The following is a 19462-nucleotide window of genomic DNA, read 5'->3' on the forward strand; positions in this document are numbered from 1 at the left end:
GGCATGCTATCCTTCAGAGAATCACATTGTGATTTGAGCAAGCTTTATGTTTCTCTGTATCTTATAAATAATTTTTGAAATACCAGGTTGTTGAGGGATGATAAGAATGAGCGCAAAAGGAATGCACTAGAAAGCATAGAGAGTACTTCAAGCAGAGCCTGGGTATTCCTTATTCATTCCTCCAATAGGATTGGAGCTAGATGATCCTTGAAGCTTCTTTCAACCCTTGGACACTATGGTTCTAAGTCCCAATGCAAATTTTAAACTCAAGGTGTAGTATGTTAAAAAAGTCATAAGTCCAGCAAGAAATATGATGTGTCAGAGACAAGTTTACAGAGATGGAAATAATCAAAACAGATGTGTTTATGTTCTAACTGTGAGGAAAACATTCATTAAAGTTCTTTCATGAAGTAGAACAAATGTAGAATGTGTGCAGTGAGAGGAGACACAGAAAGATAGTGACAGATAAAATCCATTAGATTGGAAGCTCAGGAAACCATAAATGTTCTAGGCAAACAGTATGATATAGTGAAAAAGAGCACTGGTTTTGAAATCAGAAAACCCAAGCATCCAGCCCTGTTTTCTACTTGTTGTGCAACCCTGAACATTATTTTGCATTTCTGTTCATTTTTTTCCATGCAAAAAAAGCCATGGGACTAGATTAGGATTCTTTACCTGGTGGCCCATGGATAAAATTCAAGGGATACCTAAAGTTGGACAAAAAAAATCTTTATTTTCACTAAACTATACTGAAATATGGCTTCAAAAATTCAGAAATATGACTCTGAGAAAGGGCACATAGGTTTCACTAGACTGCCAAAAGTTGTTGGTGTTCAGTCATTTTCAGTCATGTCAGACTCTTCCTGGGCCCAGTGGGGGTTTTCTTGGCAGACATCATAGAAATGGTCTGCCATTTCCTTTTCCAGCCCATTTTACATATTAGAAAACTGAGGCAAAAGAGATTAAGTGACTTGCCCAGGGTCACACAGCTAATATGTGTCTGAGGATGGATTTAAACTCAGGAAGATAAGTCTTTCTGACTCCAGGGCCTGTGCTCTATACACTACACCACCTAGCTGTCCCAGCCTGCCAAAAGCATCTATAAAAAAGAAAGGTCCAGAACCTCTAACCTAGATGGTTCTAAGGTCCAATATCCTGTGACTAATGTACATGGTCAGTGTGTTATATGCTATAATGTCTTTTTCCTATGGTGAAATATTTTATCTACATGTATTTGATTACACTGGTAAACTCATTGTAGCTAATGGGATTATGGCAAGATGATTATGATTATCTACTTAGTCAAATGGGTTAATGTAGATAAAATATAAGTTTATTTTGACATACCATCCAATTACAGTATTCATGAAAAAGGCACAAAATCTGTCATCATAAAAACATTGGGGAATAGAAAAATGGATGTTATAGTAATGTCGGCAATGGGAGCAGATGTTATGAAATTGCCAATGAATGTGACAGTGAAGGGTAAAACAATGCTGAAGTAACAGCTGCCTACTGGAATAATTGTTATGTGTCAAAACTAAGGATTTATGTCTGCACATTTTAGTGAAAGATTGACTAAATGCCATTTGGAATCAGAGACCAGGTGTTCTGTAGAAAAGAAGGCTGCTTGTCTTGTATGCAGAAAAGGGACATTTGACACCAGAAGTGAAGAATGCCATCAGAGAAATGAATGCTGAACTTGTATAATGGCATAAAAACTGGAGGGTCTAGATATAAGAGTGTCAAGTTTTTACTCCAGGGACAACTAGAAATCTTTTGACCACCACCTCCTTCAGTCCCTTCCCCCTTTTATTATCCCTTTCTCTTTTCTTCCCCTTTAGTCTTACTGCTTCTTCCCTCCCTTCTTTCTCCCCCTCCCTTTTCTTTCCCCCCTTCCTTTTCTTTCCCCTTTTCCCTCCTACTGCCTATAGGGCAAGTTAGATTTCTATACCTAACTGATTATATTATGCCCTTCTTGAGCCAAATCTGATGAGAGTAAGGTTCAAACAATGTTCCCCCCCCTTCTTTCCCTCTGCTGTAATAGGATTTTGTGTCTTTTCCTGTAATGTAATTTACCCTTGTCTGCCTCCTCCTTTCTCAGTACATTTTCTAAGATCACACTGATCCACTTATTTGGATCCATTTAACCCACTTGATTAGATTTTTTTTTTTATCATTACATCAAAGTCAACTAATATCCACCCTCTTTATGTATACTCCTTTAACGAGGTGTAATAACAATACAGTTCTCAAGGGTTGCAGGTCTCATATTCCCTTGTAGGGGTTTAAACAGTGCCCCCCTTATTAACAACATATTGTATCCTTCTGTCCCATTTACCTTTTTAAGTCCTTCTTGAGTCCTATACTTGAAGATCAATTTTTTTGTTGAGCTCTCGTCTTTTTATCAGGAAGGTTTGGAAGTCTTCTATTTCATTGAATATCCACCTCCTCCCTTGAAAAATGCTGCTCATCACCTTCTCTTTCATCTGGTAATTTTGGAATTTTGCTATTGTATTCCTTGGCATTGTCAATTTGGGATCTCTTTCAGGTGATGATCAGTAGATTCTTTCTATGGTTATTTTCCCTTCTGGTTCTAGGACTTCTGGGCAGTTTTCCTTTATGATTTTCTGAAAGATACTGTGCAGGCCCTTTTTTTTATCATGATTTTCAGGTAGTCCAATAATTTTTAAATTGTCTCTCCTGAGTCGATTTTCCAGGTTGGTTGTTTTACTGATGAGGTATTTTACATTTTCATCTATTTTTTCATTTTTTTGTGTCTGTTTGACTGATTCTTGCTCTCTCATAGAGACATTAGTTTCCATTTGTCCAATTCTAGTTTTTAACAGATTGTTTTCTTCTGTTAGTTTTTGTACTTCCTTCTTCAACTGGCCAATTGTGTTTTTTTAGGGACTTGTTTCCTTCAGTGTACTCTTCTGTTAGTTTTTGTCCTTCCTTCTTCAATTGGCCAATTGTGTTTTTTAGGGACTTGTTTTCTTCAGTGTATTTTTTTTTCCAATTGGCCAATTGTATTTTTGAAGGACTCTTCTACCTCTCTCATTTGACTATTAAAATCCTTCTTGAGCTCTCCTAAGGAGGCTTTTTGGGCTTCAGACCAGTTCATATTCCCTTTTGTTGTTGCAGATGTGGGTTTGTTGACAATGTTGTCCTCTTCAAAATTTCTGTCTTGATCTTCACTCTTCTCATAATATGAATCTATGGTACGTTTCTTTTTACTCATGGTGTTTCTTTATTCCCTGGCCTTTAAAGAGATGGAGCCCTCCTGCTGGGGAACACAGGGTACTGACCCAAGCTTCTTGTGTTGGGAGCCTAGGTCTTGGTCACTGGCTTTGTGTGCTGGGGCCTCTTATGCTGGCAATTGGAGGCTGTAGGTTTCTGGCAGCTTACCTTGTGTTGGGCTGGAATCAGCAAGGCTGGAACTTTCAGGCAATTCTAGGTTGCCTGCTTTTCCTTTCCTTTAGTTTTCTTCAGCTCCTTTTAGATGGGTGCTGCAGGGTGTTTATCTGCCTGGGGCCCCCTGCAGTGTTGTCTCCCTCGTTTCTGCTAATGCCAAGGCACCTGGTAGTTTTCTGAGCTGGTTTCCACTGGTTCCCCCTGCGGAGGTCCAGGTGTTAGTGTTTCCCTGCTGTACCACCTGGGCTTCAGGATTTCTTCACAGTTGGAGGCTGCAGGGCTCTGACAGCTCACCTGGTGTTGGGCTGGAATCAGTAAGGCTGGGGCTTTAGGAAGCCTTTAGGTTGTTTTCTTCCCCTCCTTTCAGATGAATGCCACAGGGTACTTATTCACCTGGGGCCCCTTGTAGTTCTGTCTGCCTTATTTTGCTGAGACACTGGGAGACCCATTTGCTGGGCTGTTACACTGCTGCTCCCTGTCTTTCTTCTAGTTCAAGTGTTCCAAGGTTTTTTTTTTCCTGGGGTGACATTTTCTGGGTTTTCAGAGGTTGATAGGGGAGAGTGAGAGTGACTACCTTTTCACTCCACCATCTTGGCTCCCAGAAGAGGAAGACAACTAGAAATCTTAAAACAAAATAGGTCTTGACAGGAAATCATATTCAAACTCTTATTGGTATTTTTAGAAAACCTATAGGAACATTGCTAAAAGAAGCTAAAAAGGCTTTAAGGACGCCTGAAAACTTTCTGAAAAGTGAAGAATGCCTCTCTGCCCAAAGATAAAATCTGCATATGTGATTAGTGAATGTGGAAGGTAGACCTTTTGAGGGAAGCTAGGATGGTGTTTGATTATGCTGGAAGAACACAATCTCCATTCTGAATGTGATTGCAGTCAGTTTAGTTTATTTAACTTGGAATTGTGTTATTATGATTTACAGACCCATCAAGAAATCTTCCCTCCCCTTTTTTCCCTGATCCAAAACACACAGAGGCTCAGCAGACCCAGATACTTTGGAAGTAGAAGAGAGACTTATAAGTGAAACTTGGTAAATAAGTAATAAACCAGTTCCATTCCATTATATTCAACAAACACTTATGAGGTACTCCTGTGTGCCAGCAGTGGGGTAAGTGGGAGGCATGTAAGGATAAAAACAAGGAGCTTCCATTCTCTTCAACCACTCGTCATCAGGGTTATAATTGCCTATTTAATCTCCTTTGTGGGTCATCATCTTCTCATGAATGCTACATGAACAAAGGAGTTGAACATCATGAGTATTTATCCTGGAAAATGTCAAGTACTTCACCTAACCATTTTATCACTAGCAGAACCATCTCTATTACTTTTTGCCTAATATAGGACTTTGTCTCTTTCATTGACTTCTGAGGACTCAATAAAATAACTGTCATTTTGTCACGTTGCCTTTTACTAAGATGGCCTGGGAAGGGTCCATGGATGTTGTTTAAACTAATCTGAATATAAGGGGCCCTATAACTTTTGAAAACTAGAGCTGAAAAAAGAGAAGATAGTTTCTATATTTGATTTGGAAACCATGAATGCTAGGTTCTGCCTTTTGGGTATGCAAACGTGCCAAAAAATTCAGTTAATTAACAACATTCATACCAACTTTCCTGACTAATTTGTCCCTGCTTATTTTGGTGATATTTTTACATTCTCTTGATACAAGCAAAAACATATCTCCCACAGAAAGGAAGTGTGAACCCAGTTGTAGTACTATAATTTGTATCATATGTTGGGGAAATGGATTTTTCATTGGTCAAAGAGAACATTCTTAGAATTTATTTTAGGAAGACTGACTACATATGTATTCCAATGGTATCTGGAGTTTCGTGACATCCATTGTATCATTTTCTCAGAAATAGTTTATACTGTAATGCTTGTGATTATCAGAGCCCCCTATTCAGTTTTTCAGAAAACAAAAATGAAGTGAGGCATTAGATACTATTATTCTCAATGTTCACCTAGGTAATTTCAATTATAGAGTGAAAATCACTCAATATTATTTACAAGTATATAATTTATAATACAAGTACTAAAAATATCATGGCAGATGCCTTGCCCTGCAATGGAATTAGAGAAAACTGTGGAAAATAAGAAAGACAGATATTTACACAAGGATTTTGTACAGCTTTGCTAAAGGGGTTTGTAGAACTCCAAGGTTCTAATATTTATAAGGGTGAATCATGATGCCCATTCAAAGTAGAGAAGAGGTCCCTTGGCCATATGATGCCCAATTGGTAGGGAATTTAGGGGTGTTCTGGCTGAAAGGTTTAATCTATTGTCAACAATGGCAATCTTATTGGCTAGACAAACCAAATTCCACATTATATAAAAAGCAAAAACTACCAAATGGTAATGAGCCCAAAAACTTCAACCAAGTTCTAGGGGTTTCTGAAAAATTCTTCTTGCTGGTTCCCTTGTGGACTTCGTTCTGAGAAGTTTTCAGTTCTGTGACAGATCTATATCTATATTTATTTTACACAATACCTTTTATGTCTACAGGTTGTTTCTCTCATGACCCTGTCTCTGAAGTGGCCCCTTGACTTTTACAGGCCAAGTAAATTATATCTAATAAAGATGCCAAAGTGTAAAAAATGAAAATTGGTAATTGGTAATAAGATAATAAGGTACAAAGGAAGGAAAAGAATTGATTTCAAATAATTCATTAGGAAAAAGTTTGTATCCTAATGGTATATTGATTGGGATGGAGGAGTAGATTTGTGCTTTTTTTCAGTGTAAGGACCTCCCCAGTATGGAAACTCTAATGATACTGATAAGCAAATCCCCTATAACTCAGATTCTTATAGTATTGCCTGATAGGTTAAATGGTTTATGTGTCTGTCTATATGTCTGCCCATCTATCTATGTCTGTTTCTCTGTCACATATATGTGGACATTTGCATATATCTATGTTTTGTATATAGGTACTGTTTTAAATTCTACCCTAAATTTTTAGGGTTATCTTCATTTCAGGTAGTAGATCTTAGTGCATAAGAACATATTTTTAAATGCTCACTTTTTAAATATACTTGTGTACACATTTCTACATATCTCATTTTTTTTATTCATACTATTTTTTAAAAATCTATAGCTGGGATTAGGTTCTACTTATGGATTGCAGCACTGAATTTGTGTGTGTGTGTGTGTGTGTGTGTGTGCTGTGTGTTCATGCACATGAGTGTATGGTGGCAAGTCTTTTGAAGCTTTTTGAATGTGTTTTAATGAAATTAAAAGAATTGAGCAGAATTGACCATATCCTACCTAGCTTTGGAAATTTATGAGTGAAAACGCTTCATTATAAGGTCCTCCTGTTATGCCTTTGGATTTAGGTCAAGAGAGAAGAGTATTATTGTGAATCTTTGCTCAGGAGCAAATAATGATTTAGCTTTATTATAATTTTGAGGGGAAAAAAGATTTTTGAAATCTATCACTAATACAATCTTGGTTTTGAAAACTTAATCTGCCAGAAAACCTAATCCAGACAATCAAATGTAGCACTGGCACTTTGTTTACATCTAGGATAGGACATAAGTATGAAGGTGTATTTGCAAAACTAGAGAAATTCTGCAGTAGAAATGGAATTGCTTATTATAATGTTACCTGTCTTCAGATACTGCAGAAGCGAAGTGCTGTATGTTCTAACTTGATGTATGCTCTAAAGTTAAGGAGGTGTTTATTCATTTAAAATATCATTTAAGCTCCTTTTGCTGACAGCTCTAACTCAATGGGGCTATGACATAGGCTGGGCAGAGCTTTATTTTACTTGTAGAATAAACATTTTACCTCTTGGAATCTGTAGGTTTTTGTTTGTTTGTTTGTTTTTTAGGCAATTGGGGTTAAGTGACTTGCCTAGGGTCACATAGCTAGTAATTGTCAAGTGTTTGGTCTGAGGCTGGATTTGAACTCAGGTCCCCCTGACTTCAGGGCCAGTACTCTATCCACTATGCCACCTAGCTGCCCTGAATCTCTAGTTTTTTTTCAAAGCTCAGTTCAGGTACCATCTCTTTCAAGACATCTTTTCTGATCCTCCTTAGCTGCCGTCATATGCCCAGATAACCTTGTATTGATTTTGTACATATGCTGCATTCACTTTTAGGCACACAACTGCTTTTTCCAACATAATGGAATCTCTTTGACTGCAGGGACTCTTTTCTTTTTTGTCTCTGTATCAACTGGGCCAGCACACAGCAGGCCTTTTATGAATGCTCATTGGTTGATTACATAAATGTAAGGTTAGCTATAAGTGACTTTCTGAAAAAGAAATCATACCTCCCCATTGTTTCTATTATAATAGTAAAATATAGTAGATGTGCTATTGTTTCCATCACATGCTATCACCCACTGTAGGTGAAAACATCTTGGTGTCACATGATATTCTAACTTGCTGTGGGATCTTAGTCAAGTCCCCTTACATCTCTGGTCTTCAGTTTCATTCATAAAATAAGAGGACTGGATCATCCCCAAGACAACTTCTGTCCCTAAAGACCTACCATTATAATTTGGTATGGTTACAGGAAGTGTCTGATTATTATATGCTTAAATGGGTCTGTCCTGAAAATACAAACTACTTTTTTTTTGTTATTTTATCATCCATTTGGGTAAGATGATTTCTATGATTTGGTACATCAGACCCTGCATAACATACACACAGATTATATAGACAGTGGTATTTAATACCCTTGTTAAGCAACATTAAAGGTTATGGTGGCATGTATATTTTGTGTGTAGTATTAGGGGTATAGCAATTTAGATCAGGTACTTTGTCATTAGGAGACCTGGGTTTAAATCCTGACTTTGTCTAGCTAATTGCATGGCTTAGATTCCTTATCTGTAAAAGGAAGGGGTGAGATTAAATAACTTCTGAGGTCTCTTCTAGCTATAAATCAGTGATCAATGATTCTATGTGAGCCATCAGAAACACTGCTTACAGTACTTTAGAAGGACCATTATATTCTCAAATATAATTTTAAAAGTAAAAAAAGAGTGCCACTCAGTATCTAAGTGAGAGCACATTCTGTAACCTGGACTCCATATGGAATCCATAAATACTGATCTTCTACTAACAGATAAACTATCTTAAATCCAAAGTCATTAGCACATGCTTCTTTTTCTAGGCATCTCTTTTTTTAAATTCAATTTTATTTTCTATTCCAAATTCTCTCCCTACCTGTTTCCTCCATTTCCCATTGAGAAGGCAAGAAAAAAACACAACTTATTAAAAATATTTATAGTCATGAAAAACAAATTTCCACATTAACCATGTTCCCATACAAAAAAAAAGCAAAAAAAGAAAAAAAATTGAAGAAAATGTTTCAATATACACCCTGAGTCCATCAATAGAGTATTTCATCACGAGTCCTTAGAATTATGGTTGGTTATTTTGTTGATCAGAGTAACTAAATCTTTCAAGCTGATTTTCTTCACAATATTGCTGCCACTGTATAGATATACATATATACACATAGATGTATACATACACATATAATATCTATGTATGTATACACATATATTTATATTTATACATGTATGTATTATATATATAATATTTCCTCCTAGTTCTTCTCAATTCACTCTGCATCACTCAAACAAGTCTTCCCAGAAGCTAGGTAGCACAGCAGATAGAGTGCCAAGCCTGGAGTCAGGAAGAACTGAGTTCAAATTTAATCTCAGATACTTAATGACCCTGGACAAGTCACTTAATTTTTGTATGCCTCAGTTTTATTCTCTGCAATGGGAATAATACAGCACCTATCTCCCAGAGTTTTTCTGAGCATTGGATGAGATAATAATTTTAAAGTGCACAGCACAGTGCTTGGCACATAGTAAGCTCTATATATGTTAGCTATTGTCTATTATTATTCCCAAGTTTTTCTGAAACCATTAATTTTTATCATTTTTTTACAGTACAATAGAATTCCATCACATTCAAATAGCATAACTGATTGTATGGTTAATGTTTATATAGATGGAAAAGTCCATCTAACACACATATAATGCATTTCACTTGTTCATTTATACTCATATTAGATACGCTGTATCAGTGGTGGCTGGACAGTAGCTAGCTATCAGATTAATTCCTATTGGGGAGAGAGAACATGGCTAAAGTTCAGCCATTTCCCTATTGATGGGCATCCCTGTTTCCAATGCATTGCAATCATAAAAAAAAAAGAACCGCTATAAATATTGTTGTACAATGGGTCCTTTTCCTCTTTGATATATTTCTATGAAATATAGTCCTTTGACTATTTCTTTGAGATATACACCAAAGGGTATGTTCAGTTTAATAGCATTTTCAGGCATAGTTCCAAATCATTGGCTATGTTTCTGATGGTTCACACAGAATCATTGACCACTGATTTATAGCTAGAAGAGACCTTAGAAGTTATTTAATCTGACCCCTTCCTTTTACAGATAAGGAATCTAAGTCAAGAAATTAGCTAGACAGAGTCAGGATTTAAACCCAACTCTTCTAATTCCAAATCCTGTGCTCTTTCCCACTGCACCAAACTGACTCTACTTCCACAGCTGGCATATGCAAAGCCTTGTCAGGCTATAAAATTCCTCAGCTAATATATTTTTTATAAAGTTTCATGTCAATTATCTTGAGAAACAGTTTTGCTAATTGAAATTTTTCCCATTTGCTCAAGAAAAATTAGAAAAAGTAATATACATAGATGTCATTTAGATGTGTTTTAGAAGGGTTTTTTTTACATCACAAGCTAGTCTTCACCTTTCAGCATTAATAGTAATATCTTTCAGGTACCTCATCTCTCTGTGTCAGGAAGGAGTTTTAAAAAGTATAATTAAAAGATAGCAGGTTGCAAAGTAATCCAGTATGTTCCATCCATTGTAGGTTAGTCTACACAACCTAGAAAGATATGTGCTTTCCTTCATTGTGTTTTGCTCAAGGTTGGTGATTTACATAATTTATTTTGCATAGCTTGCTTCTAAGTCAAGCACAATATCCATATTCCTGACATATCAGAAGCATAGCATGATATATGTTCAATTACATTGAATGAGAAGGTACTGATGGATTAGCACAAATCCATCACCTCTACTGGAAAAATAACTCAAGTTTTGCATGTTCTACAGATAGTTGAATCAGCAGTATCATTTTAATATGCAAAGGCCAGTACACTATGATGTTTTTTTCAATTAAGGATAACTGAAGAAACAGCTCCTAAGACATTGATGCCTCCCACTGTCCTTTGATATGTCTAGAGGCATAGTAAAAAGTAGCCTCTCCCTAATAGGAACCAACTTAGTAGCTAGCTACTATCCAGCCACTGCTAATACCCATAACCACTGGGAATATAAAGAAGCAAGTGATAACATGTGGACATTTCTATCTAATGATGTTCACACCTTTTACATTATTATTTAAGTTCCTCCCATTTCATCAAAGTAGTTTTCCTAAATTACCATCAATAAAAAAGGAAAACTTTAATATGTTTGCATTTAACACATCTAGAACACTGTATGTAAATAGCATTGTTTTCTTTCTAAAAGGGAAAGTACATAACTTTTCTTAGCATAAACAATCTGGTAGGAACTAAAGTGGATAGGGGAAGAGGAGACAGACTGGGCAAGCTGCATTTGAGTATTTTATATTTTGATAGGGGAAATTCTGATAATTCTCCTCTACTCTGAAGAGTTTTATTAAGAGGAAGAATAAGGCAACTGATATGAGTCCTAGAAAGTGACAGGTCCCTTTGGGACTTATAAATGTACTTATAAATGATGTTAGGGAGGAAGTATCATATAGTGTAAAAAAACAGGAATTAGGAGTCAATATACTGGGATTCTAGACTCAACTGTATTACTCACTAGCTCTGAGAACTCAAGTAAACTGCTTAACCTCTCTGGGACTCGGCTGATTCATCTCTTAAATTAAGGAGTCTGACCAGTCCCTCTCTAGCATTCTATGCAAATCTAATGTTCTCTTTTGTGCTTCTGCTATCAGGGGGTTCATCTGAAGCACCACAGAAGATTTTATCAGTTGATTCAAAATTTACAAAGGTTCATATAGCATATAGTAATTTCAAAAAGCAAAAGAACAAACTCATCTTTATTTTGTGAATAAACTCAAATTTCATTAGCTCTCAGATTATGATGGTTAATAAAGATGACTAGAAATACATGTTGCAAATTGGATACTATTAACCACCTTTGTTCTTACTTTGTTCAGCTTTGAATATTATTGGAGGAAATAATGAATCATTATGACTTGAGTAGAGTACAATTCATACGATCTGTTGAACTGCTGAATGTTTATCTCTTATTGACTCTCAACCTCATCCCCAACAATGGCCCTTTCAAGTAATTCTTTTCTAACACCTTCCCCCAGTTCCCTACTCTACCACTTATCCAAATTGTCTATGTTGTAACCAACCCCTTCTAAATTGGTTTCTATCACCACCACTTTATTAAATGATCTCTCCCCTCCTCTAATTTCCTCCTCATTACCAAAACAATTTTCTTTTCTATATACTCATATTTCTTGATTTTTTCTGTGGCCTGTGACATTGTGGATAGTACATTTATTAGTACTTTCTTGTCCCTTGGCTTCCATTACACTGAATGGAATTATAACTTTTCTTACCAACTCTTGGATTATTCCTTCTCTGTCTCTTTAACTAACTGTTCCTCTTCATATGATTGAAATGGGAATGTTCTCTGGGGTTCTCCTATAAGCACCTTTCTCTTCTCTCCCTGTCCTATCTCCTTTAGTGATAGCATCTATCCCCATGACTTCAGTTATCACCTGTATCTAGACAATAAGTAAATTGTTATATCTTCTATCCTCAAACCTTCTCAGAGTTTCAGTTCTACAGTTACTATTTCTACATACCTCTACCTAGATTTTCAGCTGGAATCCTAAACTCAGTACATCTAAAACTGAACATATCATCTTCTCCCTTAAATCTGCCTTCCTGCAAACTTCTCTTATTTCTGGTAATGTTACCATTGCACTCTCACTCTCTAAGGATCATAACCTTAAAGACATCTTTAACAATTCCCTCCCTATCATCCCACATGGCTAATTAATTGTTACAATGCTATTTCTATCTTAGTCATATAACTCATATTTCTGTTCCATGCCCCTTACCCTAATGCTAGTTCAGGCTTTTATCACTTCTTGTCTAGGCTGATGTAATAGCTTCCTAACTAGAATTTCTGACTCATAAATGTCATTTTCTAATCCATTCTCTAATTGCTGGTTGAATAATCTTCCTACTGTTATGTCACCATTTTACTCAAAAATCTTCATCTAAAGATTCAGATAAAGTATAAGTTCCAGGCCTGGGATTCAAGGCCTTTCACATCTTAGACCCAATGTACCTTCTTCAGAACTGGGACCAGTGGATGGGAGTAGATTTTGGCTTGATATAAAGAAAGCCTTTCTAACAATTAGAGATTTCCAAAAATAGAATAGAATGACCTGAGGGGCAGTTAGTTCCCATTTTGCTAGAGATTTTAAAAGCAAAGACTGTATGACCCTTGGTGGAGAAATTGTAACAGGGATTATTATTTAGTTATGAGTAGGATTTGATATGTTCTAAGGCTAATTCTAACTCTTACTTGCTGTGACTCACGGATTTTACATTCTAGACCAATTAGATTATTGCCTTTTATTCACTCTTTTCTCTCCCTCTGGGATCCTCATTCTTTGGTTCATACCATGACCTATGCTTGGAAGAGGTTCCAGTTTCCAATTTTTGAAACTACTTCTTCCCACAGGGTCCAATACAGATGTCACACCTCCCAAGTGAACATCAGCTCTCTACGCCTTCTAACATAAATGAATTTCTGCTTCCTCACATTTTTCATCACAATTTGAATAAACCTCAACTTTATGCTTTTTTAAAGTCTCTCATATCTATGGGATATTATAGGTAGATCCACTATAAATAAAGAATGGATATATTAAACAACACAGATATACTTGCCCATATTTTTGATTCTGGGAAGAATCATTATCAATAACATGAGTTAATACTTTTATCTTCTATTTTCACACTTCTCAACATTTAATTTAATTCTAAGCTTAAAACCATAGCTCCCAAGGGAACTTTGTAAATATAATTATGTTCTTTTTTTTTAAGAGTATGGATTACTAAAGGAGTCTACAGGGAACTTTAAAGATAAAAACCATAATTGAACCCATGGGAAAATGGAATAAGGGCTCATTTTCTTTGTCACCACCAATCCATTGCAGAAAACTGCCACAATCAATAAGGAAACTCCAAGGGAACTCCTGGAGTAGAAGCACCAATATCCCTCTCCCATTCCAGACTGCTGGTTCTGAACATACCCAGCAAGATATGACATGACAGTGCTACTGTCTCTGCCTTATCAGCAGTTGCTGCTACTGAAGATTCACTCACCACCAAAGTCCTTGGTGGAGTCAAATGGTTCAATATTAGAAATGGGTAGGATTATCAATAGAAATAACATTAAAAATAAAATCTCATCATTCCATTTGCTGAGGACAATGGAGCCTTTCCATCTCAAAAAATCTCAAGAGCAAAGATTGTCTCATTTTTCTGTTTTTAACCACAGCACTTAGCAGAATACCCCTCCCCACCACCAACAAGCCGGCATCCTAGCAGTTACCAAACCAGAGCTGTTTGGTTTTCATTTAAGGCCTATTTCTAGATGAAGACAAGCAAACAAACAAAAAGCACATGAGCAACACTGTTCCTAGAGCATGAAGAGGGTAGTAAGATAAGGACTCCATTAATTTATTTAGTAGAATTCAGATTTTCAAGGAAGGATCTAAGACAAATAAGTTTGGGTACAACGGTTGTTTGAGCTTAAGAAACAGTGAGATCTGCACACATTTAAGGAGTTCTGAAGATGTCAGTGACTGTCCTGGTACTTACTGGACATGTTGAGATACTCTGCTCCCACTGGCTCATGCTCAAACTCTCTTCCAAGGTTGTGCATTTCTTCATCACCACATCCCAGCCACAGTAAGGATCCTGAGCTCCGATACAAGCACTGCAAATACAAGCCCCAAAGGTCAACAAAAGGTCAGTTTGGCCTGTTCCATGGAATGCTAATCACATTTTTGGTCCTACTTGTCACGAGCAAGAAGAGGAACAGGAACAATGTAAGGTCATTTAAACACAAATGTTTTGCAAAAATAAAAATCAGTTGAACATTTATTTTTCATATTAGAGATGAAGACTGGAAGCATAACTAATAGCTAGATGAAAAACTCAAACAGTCATTGCATTTACAAACATGTGACATCTACTATCATATGGGGAAACATCTGGGAGATTAAGTCATGAAAATTCATGTTTTATATATTTTTATATTTCATGAAGCAAGTCTTCACAATAACTTTGTGGAATAGTCAACAAAACTACTTCCATTCCCATTTTATAGATAAGGCTACTGAAGGCTACAGAGTCTAATCCATGGGTATCTTCTCATCCAATTTAATTGAAAATATATCATGCTAAATTATTGCTAATAAGTCAGGGATATGAATAATATACTTGACTTAGAAGCTAGCAACACAAAATAAGTATATGGTCAAGGTCACACTAATAGTGCTCCAGGCAGAATTTATCCGAGTCTAAGTTCAATGCTACTTTAACTATTTCACCAAATAATCTGAATGTTTCAGCTCATGTATGTTATCACAGCTACAGTCAATGTTTTGCAATTAGCAGAAAGTAAAGCCTACCTTTTTTTAAATTACAGGTAACTGGAGAATATTTGTGAGATACAGTATAATCACAACTTATATGTATATACATATATATGTATATATATGAGTGTGTGTAACATATTTCCATTTATTGAAATAGTGACTACTTTCAACAGGTAAGAGCCATTTCAACTGGTTATGTCTTTGCTCATCCATAAAATGAGAGCATGAATAGAGGATCACTTCTAGCTCTAGAATATAATACTTCTGCATGGGAATTTTTGGATACATTTACAGATTCTTAAAATGTATTTTAAAGTACAATATAATAATGCTTTTCATGTGTTATATGTATTCTGAAATATACAATTTGTTTTCCCTAAGCTGTAAAATCTTATTAAGCTGATTATAAAGTGTGAATAATCCATTTAATCTCTGTCAAAATGAAAGATTTCACGCTCAAAATGGATATTTTGCATGAAGGTCCCTCATACTATTTAGCAAAGGAGAAAAAGAAAAATAAGAGATGAACAGCAAGGCAAAGAGAGATATAAAAAGAAGCAGTCACAAAGTGGTAGTTCAAGGCAGTCAGAATACCCTTCCTTCAAACTATGACCACTAAGAAAGAATTTTTAAATTTTGGACTCTTGCCCATACCCAGGCTAGAGTTTTTTTTCACAGAACAAGAAATACAAATAGCCTGCTTTATACATCCAAAGACTTCCCAGTTCAGCCAGACTGTTTTATTATGCAAGTCAGTTTTGCGAGCAGGGGCTCTATAGCTCTCTCCCACAATCAGGTGAAATAACATCGTAGAGTTCAATACAGAACCAGTCCCTCCTGGTATATGGCAGATAGCCCACAAAAACAACACGTTGATTTGGTAAGAAAGACAAGATCTTACACTAGAAGTGCTTTCTCTGGTTCCTTTCCATGTAACCATTATGCTCTACATTTAAATAGCTGAATACTGATAGTTGGGAAGGAGAGAAGGGGGCAATCATCAACATATTTACAATTCTTGTATCATGTCATTACTTAGAAATTACCATTCAGTAGTATTTATCTACTTGTGTACCTAAGTAAAACAACCCCCAAGAGGGAAAATAAATGAACAATCTAAACTCTCAAACTACAAAAGAAAAATGAAACAACATACAAAAATATTTAGGAGCTAAGAGGAAGACAGGGTGAGGAAGGTACTACTGTACAAGTATCCCCTTCTTTCCCTATAGGATTCAGAACATTTATTTTCATTAATCACTTTACTACAGAGACCATTGCCATCAATTCCTTTTTATTTTTAAATGTCTAGGTCCCATGTCATTACTAATGCAAATACAGCACCTTTACCACATAAAAACTGGAATTCATTATAACATCATTCTATTTGTATTTGTATTTGCAAAAGCCTCTCCAATATGACATGCAGTGCAGCTTACGAAGGACTAGATTAGTCTCCCACTTTGAGCTCACCTGGCAAGATACTACTCTGTGTGTGTGTGTGTGTGTGTGTGTGTGTGTGTGTGTATGACTCCATAAATGATAATAATATTTATGTTAATTTCATGAATGTCATAAGGAAGCTCAAGATCAAGAAGAGAACTTAGAAGACATCTAGCCCAACCCCCTCATTTTATAGGTGAGGTCCAGGAAGGTTTTGATTTGCCCAAGGTCTCGTGGTTAGAAGCATCAAAAGCGAGATTTTGAACCCAGGTCCTCTGATTCAGAAGCCAGGGCTCTTTTCCCAGTACAATGCTTCCTCTGAAGATTTTATTTGAACAGCACATTTTTGCATTATCCCTGTTTTACTTCCCTAGAAAAATCATATTAGATTTGATATGATATAATGTGCCAGCTAGGTGGACAGGTCTGAAGTCAGAAAGACTCATCTTCCTGAGTTCAAATCTGGCATCAGATACTTACTAGCTGTGTGACCCCAGGGCAAGTCGCTTAACCTTATTTGCCTTAGTTTCTTTGACTGTAAAATGAGCTAGAGAAGGAAAGAGTAAACCACTCTAGTATCTTTGCCAAGAAAACTCAAAATGAGATCACGAAGAGGTAGACAATGACTAGAACAACTGAGCAACAATAATTTAAGATTCTGCTTCCAAAGTAAGGCCAAGGGTCTGTACATTATTGATTTAATGAGCTGTCTATACCATCTAACAGGATTCTTGTCACATGAATTTTCTCAAATGGTCAGCCTCCATGTGAATAATGTTAGGAAACACAATAAGGCTATATTTAAAGAGCTATGAAAAGACATGTGATTCTATTTTAATTCATCGGTTATAAGATGAGCTACTAACAAGAATAATCCTCCCCCAGAAAAATGGGAAACAAAAACTTCAAACTCACTTCACTTTCTGCCATATCTTAATCCACATCCCCTGAACAGCTTTCAACACCACTGAAACAGTATTTTACTGTTAAGTATGGAAATATTTTACAGTATTTTTAATAAATGATTGCCTGCAATAATGCTGTTTTCTTCCTATAATGCCAATTATTCTTCAGAATGTTCTTAACTTTCCATTTAAAGAAAAAAAATGAATTTTCCTTTGTGCCAGATATGTTCATATAAAGTATATCTATGTATTTGTGTATGTATATACCATCTATATATTATATAGAATCCATGTAATGTATCTGAAAATAATGAAAATGCTTTTTGGTGTTAGTGAAGTAATTTTAATCTATACTTTTATTTATTATAAAGTACCAGGTTATTGCCATCCTCCACTATAATACATTATTTTTGGAAGCCAGGACATTTCTATAATGAAATGTGGAAAATTATGGCCTTCTTGACAGCCCTGTCATGGGATTCATAGATATAAGTTCTTTTTGTACCACTTTCATATTTAGATAGAATTTTAAAATATCTTTTTAGTGGAAATTCCCAAGGATCCTCTAGTTTAATATGCTATTCTGGTGAACATTGGACATATCTGAATAGAGAGGATGTTTTTGGTTGGAAATTCACTGTAGATTGAGTTTTAAAGTAGACATTTTGCTGACATATATATATGGAGTCTATTTATATCTTTCAAATTACAAAATTCTGTTTTTTTGTGAACCTAACAAATTATCTGAGTGAAATAAATGAACAGATGTAACAAAGATATAAACTTTCACCTAGATTTTCACACTAGTCTGTAAATCTGAAAATAATTATGATTCATTCTCCATCCATGCCTGGGGGTGGGGATTATCAGCAGAATTCCTGGTAGGAATACCTACAGACATAAGATTACAGATCTATTGGTATACTGGGAATATTAAGGTACAAATTCATCTCCATTGATCCCAAGAAATACCATTTCAGCAGCTGACTTTAGTCATGAGTGTTACAATATACAGCAGAAATTGTGAGTGTTGAATATATTAATATAGTTGTTAAACAATGTTTAAAACACATTTGTTAAACAATGACTGTTTAATGATCTTTTTTTAATAAGGTTATACTCTACTCTCTGTCACTACTATACTTGCATGAAATAATTTTAAAAGTAAAATTCCTTTTAATCAGTCAGTCAGCCAGTCAACAAGCATTTGTTAAGAGCTTACCATGTGCCAGGTGCTGTGCTAAGTGCTGAGGATACCACACACACACAAAAAAGTCCACGTTCTCAAAAAGTTCACTTTTTAATGTAGAAGACAACTTGTATATAACTAAGTACACACATGACATCTAGAGAGTAGATGAAAGATGAAATGTAAGCAAGGAAGATACTAGCACAGTAGCTGAGGGGGAGGGGCAGGGACTAAAAAATCAGGTGAGATTTAAGCAGAGTCTTAAAGGGGGCCAGAGAAACAAAGAGTTAAAGATGAAGAGGGAGATAATTTGAAGAGCTTTAAATGACAAAGAGACAGCTTTATATTCAATCTGGGAATTAATAAGGAGCCCTGAAAATTTATTGAGCAAGGGGTTTAGCATGAGCAGAACTATGCTTGTATATAATAGGTGCACTAAAAAATATTTGATGAATGAATAGCAGATATAAAAATTGCTGTATTTTCAGGTCCTTTTAATATAAGGTAATAAGCAAGTACATAACAAAGTAGCCCACAAAAAGATCCATACAAGCTGGCAGTTTGAAAGTTAGCAGAATGGAATGTTTCCCTGCTGGTCAGCTCTTTCAGTACTTTCATTAAATTACAATCAAAAACACAGGAAATAGTCTGAGTCATTTGATTTAAAGTAGATTCACAATAAATACAGCATTTTCTTTCTACATATCAATGCCATTATAGACATCATTCAGAAAATGTGCTGTGGAAACCCAAATGGAACAGGTGCCATATGGAGGCACGCTGCTTGACTGACTATACCCAGCCTATACATTACAATGAATTTAA

The 19462-nt window shown here is 35.8% G+C and overlaps 1 protein-coding gene across 1 annotated transcript in view; it reads right to left on the reverse strand.

The window, feature by feature from the left end:
- Positions 1 to 19462, reverse strand: part of SEMA5A (semaphorin 5A) — a 627229-nt gene that overhangs the window by 119563 nt on the left and 488204 nt on the right. The window contains 1 exon segment of the mRNA XM_021004419.2: positions 14319 to 14436. Coding sequence (XP_020860078.1) covers positions 14319 to 14436 — 118 coding nt within the window.

Source organism: Phascolarctos cinereus, unplaced genomic scaffold (genome assembly GCF_003287225.1).
Source record: "Phascolarctos cinereus isolate Bilbo 61053 unplaced genomic scaffold, phaCin_HiC Scaffold_4;HRSCAF=312, whole genome shotgun sequence".
In the NCBI taxonomy this organism is placed as follows: domain Eukaryota; kingdom Metazoa; phylum Chordata; class Mammalia; order Diprotodontia; family Phascolarctidae; genus Phascolarctos; species Phascolarctos cinereus.